Source organism: Syngnathus scovelli, chromosome 4 (genome assembly GCF_024217435.2).
Source record: "Syngnathus scovelli strain Florida chromosome 4, RoL_Ssco_1.2, whole genome shotgun sequence".
Lineage (NCBI taxonomy): Eukaryota > Metazoa > Chordata > Actinopteri > Syngnathiformes > Syngnathidae > Syngnathus > Syngnathus scovelli.
This window is the reverse complement of record NC_090850.1, coordinates 9,645,468-9,667,896: the sequence shown is the minus strand read 5'-3', so window position 1 is coordinate 9,667,896 and position 22,429 is coordinate 9,645,468. Positions and strand designations below refer to the sequence as shown.

General features: G+C 43.1%; 1 protein-coding gene across 1 annotated transcript in view; it reads right to left on the bottom strand.

Annotated features, from left to right (window-relative positions):
- Positions 1–22,429, bottom strand: part of LOC125967042 (E3 SUMO-protein ligase PIAS1) — a 38,818-nt gene that overhangs the window by 12,123 nt on the left and 4,266 nt on the right. The window contains exon 2 of the mRNA XM_049717727.1: positions 10,468–10,963. Coding sequence (XP_049573684.1) covers positions 10,468–10,963 — 496 coding nt within the window. The remainder of the gene's footprint in view (positions 1–10,467; positions 10,964–22,429) is intronic.

The following is a 22,429-nucleotide window of genomic DNA, read 5'->3' as shown; positions in this document are numbered from 1 at the left end:
CTGTTGTGATGTCATGTCTACCTAAAAAGATGGTCTTAAAAAAAAAAAAAAAATTGCATAGTTCTGTAGGAAGAAGAGGGGTATTCAATACAAGTTGGGGTAATATCTTTTACTGTTATCCCAAGATCCTTGGATTGTTTTTAAAGACAACAGGAGGTATTCTTTCTTTTGAAATAACATGCATGGATAACATAGCAAGCGATTTAAAAATGGTGCAATATGGTAATAGTGCTGATTATGGCCCTAAAGTAAAAAAAAAACAAAAAACATATTGCTTAAGGTCTGGTCTTAGGTATGAGCTAAGATAGAGAGCATTTACTCGACTCAATCTGCCTAATAAGCACAAAAAAAACCCCAGCTGGATCTTGTTAGCTTGGTCAGGCCTTTGCTACTTTTTCCATTAATTTAGTAGGTCACAGCAAACAGACTCACATGCAGATGAACACAAAAGACAGCTCCATTCTCAGAAAAACAAGAACAACAACATGAAAATGACAAAATTGCTAAACAATATAGATAACTTCTAGAATTTACAATCCAACCTGTATAACTTCTTCCTTCTTCAGTAACAAGAGGGACTGTTTGAGAACTGAATGGGGTTGTTCTCCAGCAATGTCACTGGGCTCATTAAGGCATTCCAGTGCGCACATACAGAAATGCTTAGATCAGTCTGGCAGTTGCTCCTGCTATTCTCATCAATGCAAATAGGACATATTTTACAGGACGTGTCAGTGCTCCACTACATGGGCCACACCCAAGACGTATCTGCAAACTTGCATAAGAAGAGTCAAAATTCAAGCACAATTTAGTTGGTCATGTGCTCCTTTCCATCCATCCATCCATCCATCCATCCATCCATCCATCCATCCATCCATCCATCCATCCATCCATCCATCCATCCATCTTCCGCTTATCCGGGGTCGGGTCACGGGGGCAGCAGCTTTAGGAGGGACTCCCAGACTTCCCTCTCCCCAGCCACTTTATCCAGCTCATCCCAGGGGATCCCAAGGCGTTCCAAGGCCAGCTGAGAGACATAGTCTCTCCAGCGTGTCCTGGGTTGTCTCCTACCAGTGGGACATGCCCGGAACACCTCCCCAGGGAGGCGTCCAGGAGGCATCTTGATAAGATGCTCGAGCCACCTCATCTGGCTCCTCTCAACGTGGAGGAGTAGCGACTCTACTCCGAGTCTCTCCTGGATGACCGAGCTTCTCACCCTATCTCTAAGGGAGAGCCCGGACATCCTGCGGAGAAAACTCATTTCGGCCGCTTGTATCCGGGATCTCGTTCTTTCGGTCACGACCCATAGCTCGTGACCATAGGTGAGGGTAGGAGCGCAAATCGACCGGTAAATTGAGAGCTTTGCCTTTTGGCTCAGCTCTCTCTTCACAACGGACCGGTACAGGGTCCGCATTACTGCCGACGCTGCACCGATCCGCCTGTCGATCTCGCGCTCCATCCTCCCCTCACTCGTGAACAGGACTCCAAGATACTTGAACTCCTCCACTTGGGGCAGGATCTCATCCCCGATCCGGAGAGGGCATTCCACCCTTTTCCGATCGAGGACCATGGACTCGGATTTGGAGGTGCTGACCCTCATCCCGACCGCTTCACACTCGGCTGCGAACCGTTCCAGCGAGAGCTGGAGATCACGGCCTGAAGAAGCCAACAGCACCACGTCATCTGCAAAAAGCAGAGACGCGATGCTGAGGTCCCCAAACCGGACCCCCTCAACGCCTCGGCTGCGCCTAGAAATTCTGTCCATAAAAATTATGAACAGAATTGGTGACAAAGGGCAGCCTTGGCGGAGTCCAACCCTCACTGGGAACGAATCCGACTTACTGCCGGAAATGCGGACCAGACTCTGGCATTGGTGATACAGGGACCGAACCGCCCTTATCAGTTGGCTCGGCACCCCGTACTCCTGAAGCACCCTCCACAAAACCTCCCGAGGGACACGGTCGAACGCCTTCTCCAAGTCCACAAAACACATGTGGACTGGTTGGGCGAACTCCCATGCACCCTCGAGGATCCTGCCGAGGGTGTAGAGCTGGTCCACTGTTCCACGGCCAGGACGAAAGCCACACTGCTCCTCCTGAATCCGAGGTTCAACCTCCCGACGGACCCTCCTCTCCAGCACCCCTGAATAGACCTTACCGGGGAGGCTGAGGAGTGTGATTCCCCTGTAATTGGAACACACCCTCCGATCCCCCTTCTTAAAGAGGGGAACCACCACGCCAGTCTGCCAATCCAGAGGCACTGTCCCCGATGTCCACGCAATGTTGTAGGGGCGTGTCAGCCATGACAGCCCCACGACATCCAGAGCCTTTAAGAACTCCGGGCGGATCTCATGCACCCCCGGGGCCTTGCCACCGAGGAGTTTTTTAACTACCTTAGTGACTTCGACCCCAGAGATTGGAGAATCCGCCTCAGAGTCTCCAGGCCCTGCTTCCTCAATGGAAGGCGTGTAGGTTGAATTGAGGAGGTCTTCGAAGTATTCTCCCCACCGACTAACGACGTCCCGAGTCGAGGTCAGCAGCACGCCATCCCCCCTGTAAACAGTGTTGACGTTGCACTGCTTCCCCCTCCTGAGACGGCGGATAGTGGACCAGAATTTCCTCGAAGCCGTCCGGGAGTCAATCTCCATGGCCTCACCAAACTCCTCCCACACCCGGGTTTTTGCCTCAGCAACCGCCGAAGCCTCGTTCCGCTTGGCCGTCCGGTACCTGTCAGCTGCCTCCGGAGTCCCGCAGGCCAAAACGGCCCGATAGGACTCCTTCTTCAGCTTGACGGCATCCCTTACCGCCGGTGTCCACCAGCGGGTTCGGGGATTGCCGCCACGACAGGCACCAACGACCTTACGGCCACAGCTTCGGTCGGCCGCCTCAACAATGGAGGCGCGGAACATGGTCCACTCGGACTCAATGTCCCCCGCCTCCACCGGGACGTGGGAAAAGCTCTGCCGGGGGTGGGAGTTGAAGCTCTTCCTGACAGGAGATTCTGCCAGACGCTCCCAGCAGACCCTCACAGAGCGTTTGGGTATGCCAGGTCGGACCGGCATCTTCCCCCACCATCGGAGCCAACCCACCACCAGGTGGTGATCAGTTGACAGCTCCGCCCCTCTCTTCACCCGTGTCTCCAAAACATGCGGCCGCAAATCCGATGACACGACTACAAAGTCGATCATTAAGCTGCGGCCTAGGGTGTCCTGGTGCCAAGTGCACACATGGACACCCTTATGTTTGAACATGGTGTTCATTATTGAAAATCCGTGTCGAGCACAGAGGTCCAATAATAGAACACCACTCGGGTTCAGATCGGGGGGGGCCGTTCCTCCCAATCACGCCCTTCCAGGTCTCACTGTCATTGCCAGTCACCCAGTAGAATGATGGAGTCCCCCGAAGCAGCGCTCTCCAGCACTTCCTCCAGGGACTCCAAGAAGGGTGGGTACTCTGAGCTGCCGTTTGGTGCATAGACACAAACAACAGTCAGGACCCGTCCCCCCACCCGAAGGCGGAGGGAGGCTACCCTCTCGTTCACCGGGGTGAACCCCAATGTGCAGGCGCCCAGCCGGGGGGAAATAAGTATACCCACACCTGCTCGACGCCTCTTACCGTGGGCAACTCCAGAGTGGAAGAGAGTCCAGCCCCTCTCGAGAGGGCTTGTACCGGAACCCAAACTGTGTGTGGAGGCTAGTCCGACTATATCTAGTCTGAATTTTTCTGCCTTGCACACCAGCTCGGGCTCCTTTCCAGCCAGAGAGGTGACATTCCATGTCCCAAGAGCCAGCTTCTGCAGCCGGGGATCAGACCGCCGCCCAGCTCACATTGCACCCAACCCTTTTGGCCCCTCCCACAGGGAAGGGGGACCCACGTTTCCTTTTCGGGCTGTGCCCGGCCGGGCCCCATGGGCGAAGGCCCGGCCACCAGACGCTCGCCTTCAAGCCCCGCCTCCAGGCCTGGCTCCAGAGGGAGGCCCCGGTGACCCGCGTCCGGGCGAGGGAAAACAAAGTCCATTTATTTTAATCATCATAAGGGGCTTCTGTGAGCCGTGCTTTGTTTGGCCCCTCACCTAGGACCCGTTTGCCATGGGTGACCCTACCAGGGGCATGAAGCCCCCGACACATGGCTCCTAGGATCATAGGGGCACGCAAACCCCTCCACCACGATAAGGTGACGACTCACGGAGGGGTGCTCCTTTCTGTCTTGTTTATCACTACAGCATTGAGTTTGTTCATTTGTTTTATCAGGAAAAAACCCCTGGATAAATTCATTCAACATTTACCGTATTTTCCGGACTATAAGGCGCACCGGACTATAAGGCGCACCTTCAATGAATGGCCCATTTTAAAACTTTGTCCTTATATAAGGCGCACCGGACTATAAGGCGCACCATTGCTGGAATGCATCATGTCAGATTTTTAATCCAAATCAAATCATTCTCCATTTTATCTTTTTTATTTCAACTTCAGATGGAACAAATTACTTTATAATGACAAAATGATCCATAGTCTTTTTGATTCATAATTCGTAGTCTTCAGCGGGCCACTTATGATTGATTTCATGACCCAACGTTTCGGGCCAGTTTAAATTTAGGAATTTGATCCATATATAAGGCGCATCGGACTATAAGGTGCACTGTCGGCTTTTGAGAAAACTTTAGGTTTTTAGGTGCGCCTTATAGTCCGGAAAATTCTGTAAGTCATTTTCTGTCTTTCTTTTGTAAAAATATCAGACTCACTGAGGGGAGGGCCGCTGGAACATAATTCATTGGCCACAAACCTGTTCACATGAATGTATCGTGCCCTAACTGAAACCCTTTCAGCTATGATCAATCGGAATTAAGAAGAGTATTGTTTTATCATTTTATGACACACATGGCAATCAATACTCAATGTATAAATAAATGCAGCAGAAGGAGTGGGGGGTAGGGATTCGGTAAGAATGATATTGTGAATGAGGCAAGAAGGGATGCTGGAAAGAAACAATTGCGGGAGTTGTATGAATACGGCTCATCAGATCTGACTGAGGCAAATGTGCATGATGAAATGGTAACAGGAGTCTCTACCTTATAATTAGGTTAAATATAGTGATCACATAGAAACTGAAGCTGAGCAGTCTTTCAGAACCATATATTCAGCCTGGTGAAATCATGTGCACCATATTCTGCAGGGTTTTTTTTTCTCACTGTTGAGCGAACACTTATATATTATTAATATCGAAGTAGGTCTAGTTTTGGAAGGAAACATGTGCAGAGACATCAACGTCGTGCAATACCGATTCAAATAAAAGGGCCAATGTATTCTACAGGCACAGTTGTGGGCCTGCACAATTTTATCACTTTGAATGCAAATGTTTGCGTGCAAAGCGGATAATGGCAGGCAGAGTGGTGAAAGAAAACAAATGAAGGGGAAGGACTCATTTAGGACAATGTACGGGAGGAGAAATGCCACCATGGATTGGCAAGAAAAGAAATGACATGATCCTTTCTTATGCTATTAAAATGGAAATGAAAAACGTCACAGACATATTTCCATTATTTAGTCATATCTTACAAAGCCAGAGCATTTAAATTCGACAGTATATAAAAGGTGGATACTGGAGGAGCATTCGAGACAATGATAGATCTCACCAGGGTTGGAATCAAACCTGGCCAAACTAGAGAATTCATCATCCACTCTAAAATAGGCATGATTAAAAATGTTCACTGAAGCACCTATCCTACTGAGCTGCAAACAATTGCAAGTGTCACATTCTCGTCTGATTTTGTTGTGGTTCGTTCAAGGTCACAAGTGTTTGCAAAACGTTCACCAGATGTTCGGCGGAAAAAACGTGTGCTGACCGTTTGAACATTTGCAACCTCTTACAAAGCCTGCTGAGAACGCTACACCTCTCAGTGCGATAGAGGCTTAAGACAAGACTAGATAAAATTTTCTGTGTTGTCACGTGTTTGGCTTTATCCTTGTTGTTCGTAAAATCCCATTCTCAAATCCTAATTTGACAGCTGTCAACATTTAATTTGGCATTGGAATGTCAATTTGGGATAAAAATGTATTTAAGATGGCACCAATTCACACTATAATTTAAAATCTAAAACAATATAGTATGTTGAAAGAATAAAAATTGGGCAATTGTAAATTTTAATCATTTAAAAAAGGCCAATTGTTATTATTATTATAACCAGTAGTGAACACTTTATGAATAATTGCTAAAGGTTCTTGTGCCTTTCTTAAAAATAAGGCCAACATGGAAAACAAAAGCATAAGTACTGACATACTGCCAATCGTACAATCTGCAAAGTTCAAACAAGACTTAAATGAGAAATATGAGCCAAATTGCACACAACTTTTGGAGTTTTCACCATCATCTAAAGTGGTTACAAAAAAAGCCAACAAACAAAGGCAGCAGTCGATAGGGATGGGTACCGAGCCCCGGTAATAAACCGGCCCCGGAGCTGAATTATTAAAGACCAGAGCATCATTATGCTTCACCCTTAGCAGTTTCGTTAACGGTCCATTAAAGAGAGAAATTACTGAAATTAATTTTTGATTTATTTAGTCTATATGAACGCTATTTTACACATTTTACCTCTGATCTCATTTCGAACTAGCAATAAAATTAATATATTCATCTTTGAAGCATTTTACAATCCCTCCACGTCATACACTACACAGGCACAGGAACTTTCTGTGCCAGTGCAGTATAAAATAACAGCATAACGGGCTGCCACCGCATCACTGCCCCACTTTGAAAGAGGAGCAGCGGTAGGCGGACTACACCCTGAACTGGTTGCCAGCCAATCGCAGGTGGTTAACATTAAAATAGTGATTTGTTCAATCCATTTCTTTTTAGGTTGTTTTATTTTAAATGTATGTTGTTGTAGCTGCAGGGACAGGTTGTATTAGTATTTATACTGAAAATAATATTAATAAAGCAGCATTCTAATATTTATTTTTCAAAACAAAAATACGATTAAGTAAGAATACTGGACCAGATTGATAAGCGCTAGCATATGCATAGGGTTGAGCAATATGGCCTAAAATTCATATACCGTAATTTTTGGACTATAAGTCGCGTTTTTTTTTCATAGTTTGGGTGGGGGGGGCGACTTATAATAAGGAGCGACTTATATGTGAATTTTTTCAAAAATTAAAAAAAAAAAAAGAAAAAAAAGTGGAACCGCGATGTAGCAAGGGATTACTGTCATTTGAATTTCAAGTGACGTCAGCAGCGCGGCGCGGCGTAGCGGTTGTTTACAAAAAGGACAAAGATTGATCACGGGATGACGAAGATGACGAAGGGCCCCACGTACTACCGGCATCATTAGCGGCTTTGTTTCTAAGTGACACGGAGGACGAAGAGTTTGAAGGATTTAAGGATTTGGAGTGACACAGAAGGTTTGAAAAACTATTATGGCTTTTACACACGCCCGGTCCTACTCTACGGAGCTCTCTTTCATCTCCGTGAATAGAAGTCGGGGGCCGGCGCTCGGCCGGGTGGCTGTCCGGGGACGGTGGATGGGGCTCGGTCATGGCTTTTACGCACGCCCGGTCCTATTCTATGGATCTCTCTTCCACCTCCGTGGCTGGAAGTCCACGCCGCCACACGCCTGGAAGTTTGTTTTGTTAAATTGAGAGCCGTTTACCAAACCCACGTCTTTCCTTGTACTTTGTTAACGCTACAATATAGTTATATACTAGATCAGCTAGATCAGATACTAGGAGACAGAGTGTGAGGCTGGGGAGCATCACATCTGATACCCGGACCACCAATACTCAGGGGTGCGTCCTCTCCCCACTGCTCTTCTCTCTCTACACCAATGATTTCTCCTCAGGTGACTCTCCTGTGAAGATCCTGAAGTATGCAGACGACACCACTCTCATCGGACTGATCCTGGACGGTGATGAGACTGCGTACAGACAGGAGGTGGAGCGGCTGGCCCACTGGTGCAGCCAAAACAACCTGGAGCTGAACCCGCTCAAGACCGTGGAGATGACAGTGGACTTCAGGCGAGACCCTTCACCACTTTCACCCCTCACTATCCGCAGTAATACTATTCTCTCAACAGACACCTTCAAGTTCCTGGGAACCACAATCTCTCGGGACCTGAAATGGACCGGCCACATAGACTCTGTCCGGAAGAAGGCCCAGCAGAGGCTGTACTTCCTGAGACAGCTCAAGAAGTTTAACCTGCCGCGGGAGCTGCTGAAGACCTTCTACACTGCCATCATCCAGTCTGTCCTCTGCACCTCCATCACTGTCTGGTTTGGATTGGCCTCCAAACAAGACAAGCACAGACTGCAACGGACAATCAGGACTGCAGAAAAGATAATTGGAATCAACCTCCCATCTATCCAAGACTTGTACCTGTCCAGGACCAGGAAACGTGCAAGTAACATCTCTACACACCCTTCTCACCCGGGTTGCAGTCTGTTTGAACTACTCCCCTCCGGACGGCGTTATAGAGCTCTGTACGCCAAAACCAGCAGACACAGAGACAGCTTCTTCCCCCAGGCTGTTGCTCTGATGAACTCACACCACTCTTAGAGTCTCAGAGTCATTACTGTGCAAAAACATCCTGCTCTCCACACCTTTTTTGAATTGTCTACACTGTGTGTACTATGTGTCCTCTCTGCATCCATTGCAGCCTGGTCCTCCTAGAAGAGGGACCTTCCCATCTGTGGTCTCTTCTCAAGGTTTCTCATTTCCCCTAGCTGGAGTTTTGAGTTTTTCCTTGCCCTCTTGGGAGTTTAGGATCAGGGGATGTTTGAGAATATTTGCCATTTTTCACATGTCCTGAGTGTTGTTAGTCACCTAAATGTTGAACAGAGGCTGTGATTTACCGAAATCAAATTCCTTGTTTGGCACGCTCAAACATGGCAAATAAAAAACTCTTGAATCTTGAATCTGTGGAATAACGACGAGGCTGACGTCAGGGCGCACGCGCGGCGTTGTTGACAAAGGATGAGGAATTTGATCGATGGATTTAATGATTTAGAGTGCACAGAGGGTTTGATAATATTATTGCTTATATAATAGTTATTTGATATCTAATTTATATATCGTTATATGGGCCTGTGGAATATTTTGAAGTGCAAGATCCGTCAGCGGCGCGCACCCATTGTTGACAAAGGACGATCGATGGATTTAATGAATTGGAGTGACACAGATGGTTTTATAAACGTGTTATTTATGTAATAGATTTTTTTTAATAACTCTGAATGTTACGTCAGGCCCGTTCTCAGCTCTTTGTTTGTGTTTATGTCACGTTAGCATACCTATCGTTTAGCCTGTTGTTGCTCGTTCATGTCTGTTCTTGGTGTTGGATTTTGTCGAATAAATTTCCCCCCAAAATGCAACTTATGCTCCGGTGCGACTTATATATGTTTTTTCCACGCTATTGTGCATTTTATGGTTAATGCGGCCCATATTCCGGAGCGACTTTTAGTCCGAAAATTACGGTAATAGTACCAATTCTATCCCATCACGATAATGGTCTATCACGAATCCCTTCACAATAATAGTCTGTATCACGAATCTCACTATATAAAATTATGGGTAAATTATTCATGATCATTTCTGAAGAGGTTAATTCCATAGTCAAGTAGAGAAGCTAAAATGATGAAATAAAAAGTGATTAAACAAAAATGCATTAACATATAGACATGCTGCTGCATTTACTGTCTGTAACTAAGAAATCATTGTTACCCTCACAATGCAAACGGTTGAGCCGTGTATATGAGAATGCAACGGCAGAGCATATTTAACTTAGTCAAAGTGTGTGTCAAACTCAAGGCCCGGGGGTCAGAGCCGGCCCAACGCATCATTTTATGTGGCCTACAAAGGCAAATTATGTGTGTCAACTGAATGTTTGAAATACCAAAACTGTAAAGTGCCTTTCCTATAAATAACAGTGACCTATTGTAATGATTCAAAAATGAGTTTGACACCCTTGGTCTAAACGAAAGGCGCAGCTGATATTTTGGAATTTTCACCTCTATGCGTCCTCTTAGAAACAGGCCCCAAGTGAAGACGTAAACTCCATAGCTATGATTTTCATTAGTGAGCTGGCAGAGATAAGTCACACAAGATAGTGTTAACTGTGTGTGGTATGTTTTAATATTGTTTATTACTTGGTGTTTGATTTAATATAGTAATAAGTAAATGCAAACAAATAGATGCAAGAGAACCATTACGGACACGATTTCAAACTTGACCTTTCTAATGTTATAAATCTATGCATGGAGACAGTTCTGAGTCTAGAATAAAATATTCCATGTCATTGTGAAGAGAAGGTGGCAAAGTCAATAAGAGAACATGAGAACGGCTCCTAATACAAGCCACTACTTTACATGCAAAATATTAATTTTGATGGGAACACGACGACACAAAAGCGCTTATTTTGAGCCTCCCATACATAGTGAACATAACTAAACCACCTCACATATGAAAAACATTGAAATGGTCTCACCTAGACTGGTTGGCTTGATGAGCTCATCAAGCATGTCATAAAATGGCAACCTCTGGAGCTTCACATCTGGATGGACGGGGTGTAGCGGGACTGCAGCGGACAGGTGGTGTGTCAACCCAGTGAACTCGTGCTTTCCGGGGCCGAGTAGCGAGAGGGGTAGTAAGGCGGCGGGTGACGGGGTTCCACCGTGACCTGCGTGGCCTTCGTACGCCAGCTGTGTCAGGCCACTAGGCAAAGCGGCTCCGCCTCCTCCAACCACCCCCGCTGTGGCTGGGTGATGCGGTCCGGGCAAGGAGAGCTCGGAGTGCGACACCATTTTTGCAGGGAAGCGTCTACGGTACAGCTCCTTGATCTTCATATGCACGGCGGGGCTCGAGCCTGCCTTTACCAGATGCAACGCCTTGGTTAGAAGCTCGTGCTTACGTCCGTGCTTGTTGCGCCCGGCGTAGCCCAGCAGCACCTGGAGCTCAGACACCCGCAGGCTCATCACCATTTGCTAAAGCAAACACAAATGGAGAGAAACAGAAGAATGAGAACATTGCAATCATGTCAATGCAATCAGCTTGCATTCAAAAACAAATGTAATAGAGAGAATGGCTAAGACGTCAGATCTTTTGATCAAAAAGAGAAATAGCTAAATCCCACAGACATTGTTGACAGTTGTATTGTAACTTAACTTTATTGAAACTATGGCATTGAAATAAAAGACATCAGAGAGTGCGGAGGAACAAATTGTGTGCGTTTGTGCAAGTTGGTGCTATTACAATATAAAAGGAAGGAAACATCATGAGCTCCAGAGACGCAATGCTGAGATCACCAAACCGGAAATGCAGACCAAAATCTGGCATCGATGATACAGGGACCAAACAGCCCTTATCAGTTGGTTCAGCACCCCATACTCCCGTGTCACTCCCCACAGAACTCCCTGAGGGACACGGTCGAACGCCTTCTCCTGGTCCACAAAACGCATGCGAGCGAATTTCCATGCACCCTCGAGGATCCTGCCAAGGGTATAGCGCTCGTTCACTGTTCCACGGCCGGGACAAAAACCACACTGCTCCTCCTGAATCCGAGATTCGACCTCCCGACGGATCCTCCTCTCCAGCACCCCTAAATAGACCTTACCAGGGAGGCTGAGGAGTGTGATCCCTCTGTAGTTGGAACACACTCTCCGGTCCCCCCTTCTTAAAAAGGGGGACCATCACCCCAGTCTGCCAATCCAGAGGCACTCTCCACGCAATGTTGTAGAGGCGTGTCAGCCAGGACTGCCCCACAACATCCAGAACACCGGGCGGATCTCATCCACCCCCGGGGCCTTGCCTCTGAGGATCTTTTTAAACTACCTCCGTGAATTCGACCCCAGAGATTGGAGAGTTCACCACAGACTCTCTAGGCCCTGCTTCCACAATGGAAGGCGTGTCGGTGGAATTGAGGAGGTCTTCGAAATGTTCTCCCCACCGACTCGTGACGTCCTGATTCGAGGTCAGGAGCACACCGTCCCCACTGTAAACAGTGTTAACAACAGAATGTGCCCAAATAAATAAAATGAAGATCTCTAGAAAAACAAGCGTTTTGTCAGTATGTTAATAATTAAATCAACAATTATTTAGTGTAAAAGACAAGTAGTGTTGAGAACCAAGGCTGGTACATGCAGTTGGGCTGGAAAAAGCACATCTGTGAGGAGAGACGCACATTTTCTGTTTGTTTAGCTTGCTTGTGTTTCTCGCTGACATTTTAATGATTGATTGCACGTGTGGCAACATGCATTTGCCACCATCAAACTTTGAAAAATGAAACCACACTTTTGACAGTTTCAATCTCTCCCCTAGGATTGCCACTCACTTGAGTCGCCGACGTTGCGGTCAGCGGTGATGGGCTGAATGAGAGCGTGTGTAAACTTCTTATTCCTACCATCCATTGAAAAATTGTAGTCGTCGCCTGATGGCAAAAAGTATTCTAGTTGGCAAAAGAATAGATGATCCATTTGTCCATCCCTCTCCAAGCATGGCCAATTAAACTAAGAACCAAACTTTTACATTTGCCTAATGGTTGCATTGAGTGTAATTTAGTTTGTCATACTAAGAGAAAGAAAAGCTAATATGCGTGTAGCAACAGAGCTATCCCAATGTGTAAAACGTCACCACTTAAAGTGGAAGTCAACCCCTAAATTTTCTTTGTACTAAGATGTTCTGTGCAGCCCAACTTCCGTATTTTCCAGACTATAACTCGCAGCTTTTTTCAGTTTGGGCGGGTGTGCGACTTATACTCTGGCGCAACTTATGTGTGAAATTATTAACACATTATTATATCATTTCACATGTTATTTTCATACTAGGCGCTCGAGGCCAGTGGAATAATTGGAACTGGACCACAACGCAATAGGAGAATCATTCGCAACCATGACTCACTTTGGTTTTGCTAAGCAAGATGTCCCCTGGGTTAGTGTAATGTGGTAAAGGTGCACACTATGCATTGTTTGGGAAGAAAACCTCTCTTCTAAATGACTTGCTCTACACCCATGCCCTCTGGCAGCCAACAAGCAACATTACGTGTTGGATATTTTTCTACGATGAAGTTTAGATTTCTCATTAATACATACGTATACCATATGTACTTTGCAGATTTTCGCGAGTGTTTCTGGAATGCATTTCCCAAGGGATCACTGTATACCTGTTGTACAATGACGTATTCTATTCTATTCTATTCTATTCTATTCTATTCTATTCTATTCTATTCTATTCTATTCTATTCTATGAGCACTTCCTTACAGTCCAATCGATCAGTATGTACTGCACCTGCATTATATCCAGACACTGCTTGCAGTCATGGCTTAGCTCTCTCTCCTTTGTATCAACAAATAAACACTGCACCTCGCTGGAAGCACACATTATGTAAATGTAATTCTGAGGGTCTGGATGTGAATAACAGTGCAGTTCTAAAAACACATAATTCAAACACAGATGGCTCTGACAGCAAGACAAGGAGCTTCAATCACAGCAGCAGCATGCGAGTAGCAGCTGTCCATCTGTGGATTTGTACTAGAATGACTTGCTAACTAGATGTTATTCTGTTTCATATCCCCTTTCCACAAACACACATGCTGCCAAGGAACTACCCTGCTGGTGACATAAATGACCAGCTCCATGAAATATGCATGTGGCGGAATGGCAAAGATGAGGTGGGGGTGGTTTAGCCAAACGATTACACTGGCAGGCCACTATTTCAAACACACTTTTCTATATTTCTATAACACAAACACATACAAAGCATACCACTCACTCTCATTTCAAAGCAAACACGCACATAAAACAGAGAAAACAGCAAAAACACAAGCAAACCTTCACCATCCACCACACCGCGGATGTGTAACATTCCTCTGCCAGAACAACAGAAAAAAATAGAGGAAGACAAATACAGGAGAAAACAATAGCACAATAGGTTATAGGTCACCATTTGATTTTCTAAGATCTTGAGTCTCAACAGTACAGCCAGAGAGGTACTGTAGCTTTTCCAGTTAGAGACTTTGACAGAATTTTTCAACTGATGGCCATGTACATATCATCATACAGTATGTGGTCAAAGCAGACACACAGGTGTGAAAGAATGGTAGTTTACTGATAAGACATTTCAAATGATTAGTATGATCATTTTGTAACGTTACTACCCAATTTAGCACATAATACACCTAAATCTTGATATTACACGGACTTTGGGGTCCAGAATTTGGGAATCACGTTAACCCCGAAAGTATTTTTTTTTTAAAGGCTTGTTTTTAGGGAGCTTTGGGTCCTTTGTTACATTACCGTATTTTCCGCACTATAAGGCGCACCTAAAAACCTCCAATTTTCTCAAAAGCCGACAGTGCGCCTTACAGTCCGGTGTGCTTTATATATGGACCAATATAGATTCGTGGAAGAGGACTAATTTATTAAACTAAGCTTTACGTGTTTATTTTGTGTGTTGTGTGATATTAACGTTTGAACAATGTTGAGTTATTAATATATTGTTATTGTTTTCACTATTTCGAGTGTTACTATATTGTGATTGCATTAACGTGTGAGCAACGTTGAGTTATTTATTCTCTGCGCCTTATAATCCGGTGCGTTTTATATATGAACAAAGTTTTAAAATGGGCCATTCATTGAAGGTGCGCCTTATAATCCAGTGCGCCTTATAGTGTGGAAAATACGGTAATTTAGGTCAGGCATGTTGTTGGGCAGCCGAAGTGGTTCGTTTGCCGTCCGTCTCCCGACACGTCGAAGTCTGTTGACATTTTATTAAAAGAGAAGCACTACGCAGATGAGACTATCAGACGGATTGAGTACATCACTTTGATGCTACACGAATAAGGTTGGGAGATGAACACTACCATTGAGCCAGGCAATTTGTATCCTCAAATTTAAAGCTTAAAATGAAAGAAATTAGAACTTCAGTTTATTTTGATTTGTTGTAATGGTACACAAGGCTAATTTTATCAGTATTTTTTTTTTCTTATTTGGTCTCAATGTTAGTCCACTTTCAATCATGATTGTTAGTTTTAGCATATTTAGTCAACCTAATCCCATTTCTTAAAAATCAAAGTTGGAAAACTTTGCAGCAATTTTATATGTGTGGTAAAAAAGAAAAAATGTCTGATCCTGTGTATGAAGCTGATTTATACTTCCAGAAAGTGCTGATACATGTAACCTGCTTATGCCAAACAAAGAGGGTTGTGAACCGGATGTGCAACTCCCTTGAAACGTTGCAGCATTGCAGAACTGGTGCAGACCACAAAAACTGGAAATCACATGTTCTACTTCCCATTTCAGCATAGCACCTCTAACACCGGTCTTAAATTTTGCTTCATGGAATGCAACATTTAAAACAAAAGAATAACATTTTCCATGCTAGTTGTGCTCACAGAGCGTAATACTTATTCCCAGAAGTCTCAAAAAGTGGAAATCTGTTCGACTCACGATTCAAAGTAACATGTATCTATGGAGACATGATACAATTAATAGCATCTGTGTTCTATTGCAAATTACCCCTGGCAGCATACCATTAATTCTAAGTTCCAAATAATATTAAAAACTATCTGATTGCTGGTGGACGGACAGAATGATGTGTTGGATGATAATTGCAAGTGAAACTAAGGGATGGTAAGATGAAGTAAAGGGTGCGAGAGAGCAGATGAGCCTCCAAACCAAATGGCATTCTCCACACTTTGAGTAGACAAGAAGGCGGAAGCTCAGGAAGGAGTTCTTGTGGCCTTGGAACGTGCCGCTAAAATTAATACGTAAGAAAGGCAAAAACACACAAAATTGGTCACAATTTAAAGGAAAGCTTACCTTTAGTATCTGCTTGCTAGCTACACTTGCAATTCATAGTTTTTGGAACTCTGCGAGCTTCCAAGCTCCATCATTTTTTAACTGGAACAAGCTGTTAGTTTACAGGCAGTCAATATTCGGGTTATTCAGATTTAATTCCGATTTCTGTAACAATTTTGCGAATGTGTAGGGTGTGGAATGACTATTGCAAACTGGAAAATCAAGAAACCACTCACACACACACACCTGGCATTTATGCACGCATGCCCAAAGCCGACATTTCACAGTTATCATGCAACGTTTCAGCTTAACTCAGCACACACGCAGAGGGCAGTCACAAAGACAAAGTGCATGCGTGCCACCAATCTGGCACACAAAAAGATTGGCATGCGAGGGATACCCACAAAGCATTAGAATCTTCACACAGCACCAGAGATCATCAAGCTCACACTGATTTCCAAATGGCTAGTGTGGTGCACAAAGCCTTAAAGGCATCAATCTGTTTCATGACCACACTTGAGGAATACGCTCTATATATAAAATTCTGAGGAAGGAAGAATCACGTACACGTTTGGACAAAATTGTACCCTTCCGTTAAAATCAGAAAAGCCCACAAAAGTCACTGAAATGATAGACAAAATAATTATATAATTATATAATATAATCACTTCACCTGAGCCCACGTCAATGACCCCTCTGATGAACCGTACTACCCAAAATTCATTGCGGATTTGACCAAAGTAACGCAAAACGGGAGACATTTGGTAAAACTCTTGTTCCTGTGCTGACAGTCTTTTCAATTGTTAATATTAAATATGCCACGTATTATGACAATTTTTTTATAATTATATTTACAATTTAATTGAACCTAAGTATCTTTAAGTGACCTATACATTTTGTCCTAGTTTATTTGCCATACATGAGCCTGAGTTTTTACTTTACTACTACAACTACTGCAACCAAGTCCAAAGCAAATAGTGAATGCATAATCATAACCACAATTCCCATCAATGCTGTGTGGGGGTATACAGCACAAGACCATATCACAGGCAAAAGCCTTTGTCTTTGGCAAGAGATAAATTAATGTTCTGCCATTATGTTGTTGTTGGGGTTTTTTTGTACACGTACTGCAGAATTATGCAAATAATGGCAGCCAAAGGTGCATCTTGTATACCCTTTGTCAGCATGTATACAGGTTTAGAGTTTGACCTTTTGTAGGTCTCCAATGGTACCGACACTGGTGTGTGGAGAAACATTGTCAAATTCATTCTCTTGCGCAACAAAACACATACAGACGTGCAAAATCTACCAAGTGCTTAGTTAATGTTGATTTGGTTGATTAGTGCATGTCTACAGTCACACATCTGGATGTCTCTCTTGCACAGATAACAGTTTTCAGCATTTACTCAGAAAGAATAACCATGTTGTTATCAAAAAAACTGCTCTTTTTTAGTGTTTGCATCTCGGAGCTACAAAACACACAGACCCGTTCCAAACAGCTTTCAAATGAAAACAATGTCACGTAAACAACTGTTTCCTTCCAGGGGACAGAAAATTCTATAGGATACGTTTTAAGCTCCTGACCTTGTTTTTGCACAGTGACTCCACAATGTTTTCACACAGTAATAAAACTATGCTGCACGTGGTTAAGAAAAGCTGTAAAATAAGACTGTTCTTACAAGTCCCGGGAGACTGGAAGATGGTGAGGGTAATAGCATTGTGTGTGGAATGTGTGTTTGTGTATGTGGGTGTTAAACAGTTGTGTAGGCATGGGGGTGGAATCCTGCACACTACCTGGCCATTATATAAAGCTCCCACTCTCTGCGAAAGGACTCTGTACTGAGCGTTGGATCCCTCCCTATCCTCTTCTCCTCTGTGCTCCCATCCCCCCACCTCTTAGCCTTCCAGCTTCTCTGACTCTGAAATACCTCCGCCTGTTGTTTTATCTTCCTCCGGCCTCTATAGTATCCAAAATCGCGGCTCATATCATAGCACAAAAAGGGGCCGGATTTGAGCGCACAAACACATCCCGTAAGCACGAGCTTCTACCGAGCTGTACGGTTTAGTCCAGTTTACCAAAGTCGTTTAAAATGATAAACCCTAATCTGGATTGGATTTACACCACAGGGTGTGTAAATTGGGTTGGTTTGCGTGACACAGTGTAACCTGCAAATTATTTCAGGGATATAACAGAAGATAGTGCCATAAGCCAACAAGAAAGCCTCAGCCCCTCTTTCACAGCCTTTCAGCTAGATTGGTGCATCACAGGCATAACCACCCAGCATTTATTTGTCAGTGCATTTGAGGCGGAACTCACGGAAGCAGGATAATCCTGTAGCCGTAATGTGCAGTCAGATAATTTGACATCAGCAACAGCATCTACAACAGTGGCAATTACTCAGTCAGCATTTAGGGGCATCCAGTCAGATATTAAACTTGTCACTTCGGTCATACTCCCTTCAGACATCCAGCCAGGCATTTCTACCTCTGATATATTGCATGTATGATTCAACCCCTCATTTAGTATCAGTTAGGGCTGGGCAATTAATGGAAATGAAAAACAAAAATGTGTACTTGCGAAGCAAGTGTGCAACTTGTATGTGATTCTGCCATCCCTGAGTTTGCTTTAAGAGGTATGCCAAGATAAAAAAAAAAAAGGTATGTTCTATGGGCCCCAACTAATCCAACAAACGGTATTTTGATTAATATTTCATTTTACGACTATAAAATGAAGCAGCAAAATTGAAAATGATATCAAAGTGCCCAAGGGCACAGCTTTCTAATATCACATGACTAAAAAGTTTCTAGATAAGAAAATAGTTTGCCGCTATACTATACAATGAGGATATAAGATAAAGAACAGTATATATACAGTAATCCTTCGCTACATCGCGGTTCATTTATCGCAGCTTCAGTACATCGCGGAAAAAAAAAAAAAAAAAAATCAAAACTTCAAGGGACCTGAAGCAAGGGTTGTTGTTTTTTTGTTGTTTAATGAAACCCTTGCTTCCGGTCCCTAGTGCTAACCAGCAAAAAAAATGCTTCTCAAAATTAGAAAGTTAGTCCTCAAATGAAGTCATTGATTTGAAAAATTGCTTTGCAGTGAAAAAAAATACAAATGAAAAAAAATGTCTGTAACGATCAATCTCTACCTAAATAACAAAAGCAAATTTTCAGCTGTCAGCCAACCCAACAGGAGGGTAGTCAATGAAATGTCTTTCTCTTCCAGTTGGAAGCACACACTTGCGTTCCAAACTGTTATCTAGCCATGTCCATCTCAAATGTGACAGGTTTCCATAGCAACAGAACTGCTTAACAAAATCACCACAGAAGTCAACAAGAGCTCCCCCCTTGCTAAATCGTTCCAGACGTCAATGGCTGCTGACAAATTCGAGGCACAGTATAAGCCAGTGCCTGAGCTAGGCTGTAGAAAACATGCAATTGTTATGCAAAGGACAAAATAAATAAAAAAATAAAATAGGCTTGGTAGTGTTATTTATGCCTTATGACAAAAAATAAGCAAATTGTATTGGTCAGATTGCTGAGAAATGCATCTAACGAGCTAAAATGCCATTTTTTTTTTATTAATTGAGAAATTTAACAGTATTTACACTAAATTTGTGCAACAGAGACCGAACCGAACGCAGGAGGCATCTTTCATAATATAAGATAATTATTAGATGCGTGCTGAAGACTATGCCGACAATTTGTGTGATGGTACTTAGGGGACAGCGACAATTGCGGTAAAAGCAAGTCGGGCATTCCATTACATATCGCTTTGTTCAAGCATTTGCTACATACAGTAAATCACTCGCACAGCCAAAAGTGCTACAACAATGAATGCACATTTACAATGAGTTCCACAACCACATAATGCAAGGGAAAAGCCAATCTATTCCAAATTTAAAATGTGACTTGCGTTTATTTGTCAGTGGGTGCAGCACTGAAGAAGGAGACAACTTCAGATGTCAGTGACGTGAGCAAGCGCCTCAGCTTTCTGTGACGTGGCTGTGGACGTACGGGACTGAGTGTGTTATTCAAGTGGAGGATGCGTGAATTGATTTGTGGGTGATAAGACATCAGGTTAATGCAAAAATCAACAGGCATCATCATGATCTAACGCAACAAACAAAACTTGAATTACTAACACTATTGTGATGATTTAGCTAATGATTTGAATACTTGAAACATTTTTGTTAGCAAACAAAGTTAATGGCATTCGATGGGTCTCTAATTTATTTTACTCATGATAATATGCGTCATTACATATATGGATAAAAGGAAGGAAAAAGAAAGCTATACAAAAAAATTGATTCAACATCCCTCCACAATCTATACTCGAATTGTAATTAAACTATATTGCTTGAAAATTCCCACCCGCGGTGTGAATGCTTAGCATGCACACAAAGGCAGAAAAGACAAGAACTCAGGTAGGAGAGAAAAGCAGAGGACCTGTATCATTAGGGATTAACCTAGCCACAGGCTCTACAAATAGACTGTCTCCTCATATAAGCTGCCAGAGCCCAGATGCTTATTTGTATTGCCATGTTGCTGCTGGAGAAAAGAGAGAAGCAAGACAGTTCAAAGAAGCTGCGGCGGGCCGGGTCTCCTTTGAAACTCAATTAAACGCAACAGGACACATTTGAGTGCCTGCATGGTGATCGTACACCAATATACTTTGTATTAATATGAATTCACATAGCAATTAAAAAAAAAAAGGTTCAACATTGGCAAAATAATTTGTTACAGCGATTATAATACTACTTGCCCACCGAGCAACTTTGATCATCTCAATGACAGTATAATTTGCCAAAATCATGACAGCTTTCCAAATTAAAAATATAATCTTTGGGATTGAGACTGTGGGTAAACAACATAATTTCAGTACTTTTGCAATTGCTTGAAAAAATAAATAGAAATAGGACTATTTAAAATTGATTTGATTTGTCAGACTGATATAGGACTATTTAAAATTAATTTGATTTGTCAGACTGATATTTTTCAAGCAGTTTTTTTTTTTTTTAAATCCGTTTCCGTGTGTCCCCACTGATGTGTGCCACCTCCACTAACAGCGTGTCTGCCAGCAAAGGAGAGCTAAAAAGCACAATTTGTAGCTTTACTATGTTTACGACAAAATTGGTGGAATCACTTTGACATTGTTTTGACGTTGTATAACAAGAAGGGGATCCCAATGAAAGGCAATCACAGAATTACTCACACTGCCAAAAACATGGTACATACACATACATTTCAACATGTTTTTTTTTTTTTTTTTTTTTTTTACCTGAAATATAGTATATACTTGCAAGGTAATATCTTTGCCGAAATAGCCTTTTTTTACGTGGAAGTTGATGTTAGTTAATGCTCAGGAGGGAAAATTAACAGTTTCAGAGTTTGGATAGTATCTGGAGAAATAAAATACTAATCTCCAGTGGAAATGACAAAAAGAAAAACCTGATTTGGATTTAGAGAAGAAAGGGAAGAAGAAGAATTATTAAAGTGAGAAATAGAGATTTTATTTATAGCCACATAACCCAACCCTAAGTACAAATGGCAGGCAACTTCTAATTTCCTTCAAATCAAATCAAATCATGTTACAGCAAAGCATTCGAAAATGACCTAGTTTATATTTCAACAAGGTCCTTTTCTCCCAATTAATATACGTATCTTGGTATGACACAATTTTTCTTATTACATTAACAAAGACACACGTGAGTACATTCTATTGATCTTTATACAGCAGCATCTTGTAATTTGGCTTGTCAAATAAAACCACCAATCACAATACCGTTTCACTTCAAATGTGTTGATTAAGGAATGATTTTTCCGAAGTAAATTGGTCTCTCGACCTGCAACATTGAGAGTGCCACATTCTCAGAATTTCTCACGAAAGCCTCCAAGATCTAAATCGAGCTTTCCTGGTTCTTCTGTTTGTGTTGTGTGAAAACTGGTTCAATTTTCACTGCATCAAGGGAAAGACTAACATTTCTGTTTTTTGGTAGAGAAAAAAAAAAAAAGTCACACTTATTTACACTTTAACATACAATGTCGTCTTTGTTTGTCATAGCAAACGAGAAAGGGGAACATAGACATTATTACCAAGACGTGTAGTCAAGATATTGGAATTTCAATCATCCCAAAAATGCTTGCGTGACCCAGCCCAGTGGCACCGGAGGTGACTTCAAACCCAACATGGAAAGCACCAAGTATTGTATTCTCATGTACAATGCGTAAGTCAAGTAAATGTAAACAGTGAACACACACAGGCACCTCTTCAGCACCTTGAACAATGTAAACTGTTTGGACAGACTCTTCGTCTTATAGCAGGAGGAGGTTGTAGGAACATCAACTCGGATTTGAACCACTATCAACTGGTTCTAAAAACCTGTCGAGTGATCTTGACATCAGGCTTGTTAGCATGGTAACCGGATTACGTGTACAACTGTCATTATGGCAAAACAATAGTAAAAACTGCTTTTCATTTACTATTCATACATGCTCAAATCAAATACATACCGTATTTTCTGCACCATAAGGTGCACTTAAAAGCCTTTAATTTTCTCCAAAAACAAAGGAGCGCCTTTTAATAAAAGGTAAAATAAATTTGTCTGGCTTCCGTAATATACAGGCGTAATGTGTAGACCCGATGAACCAAT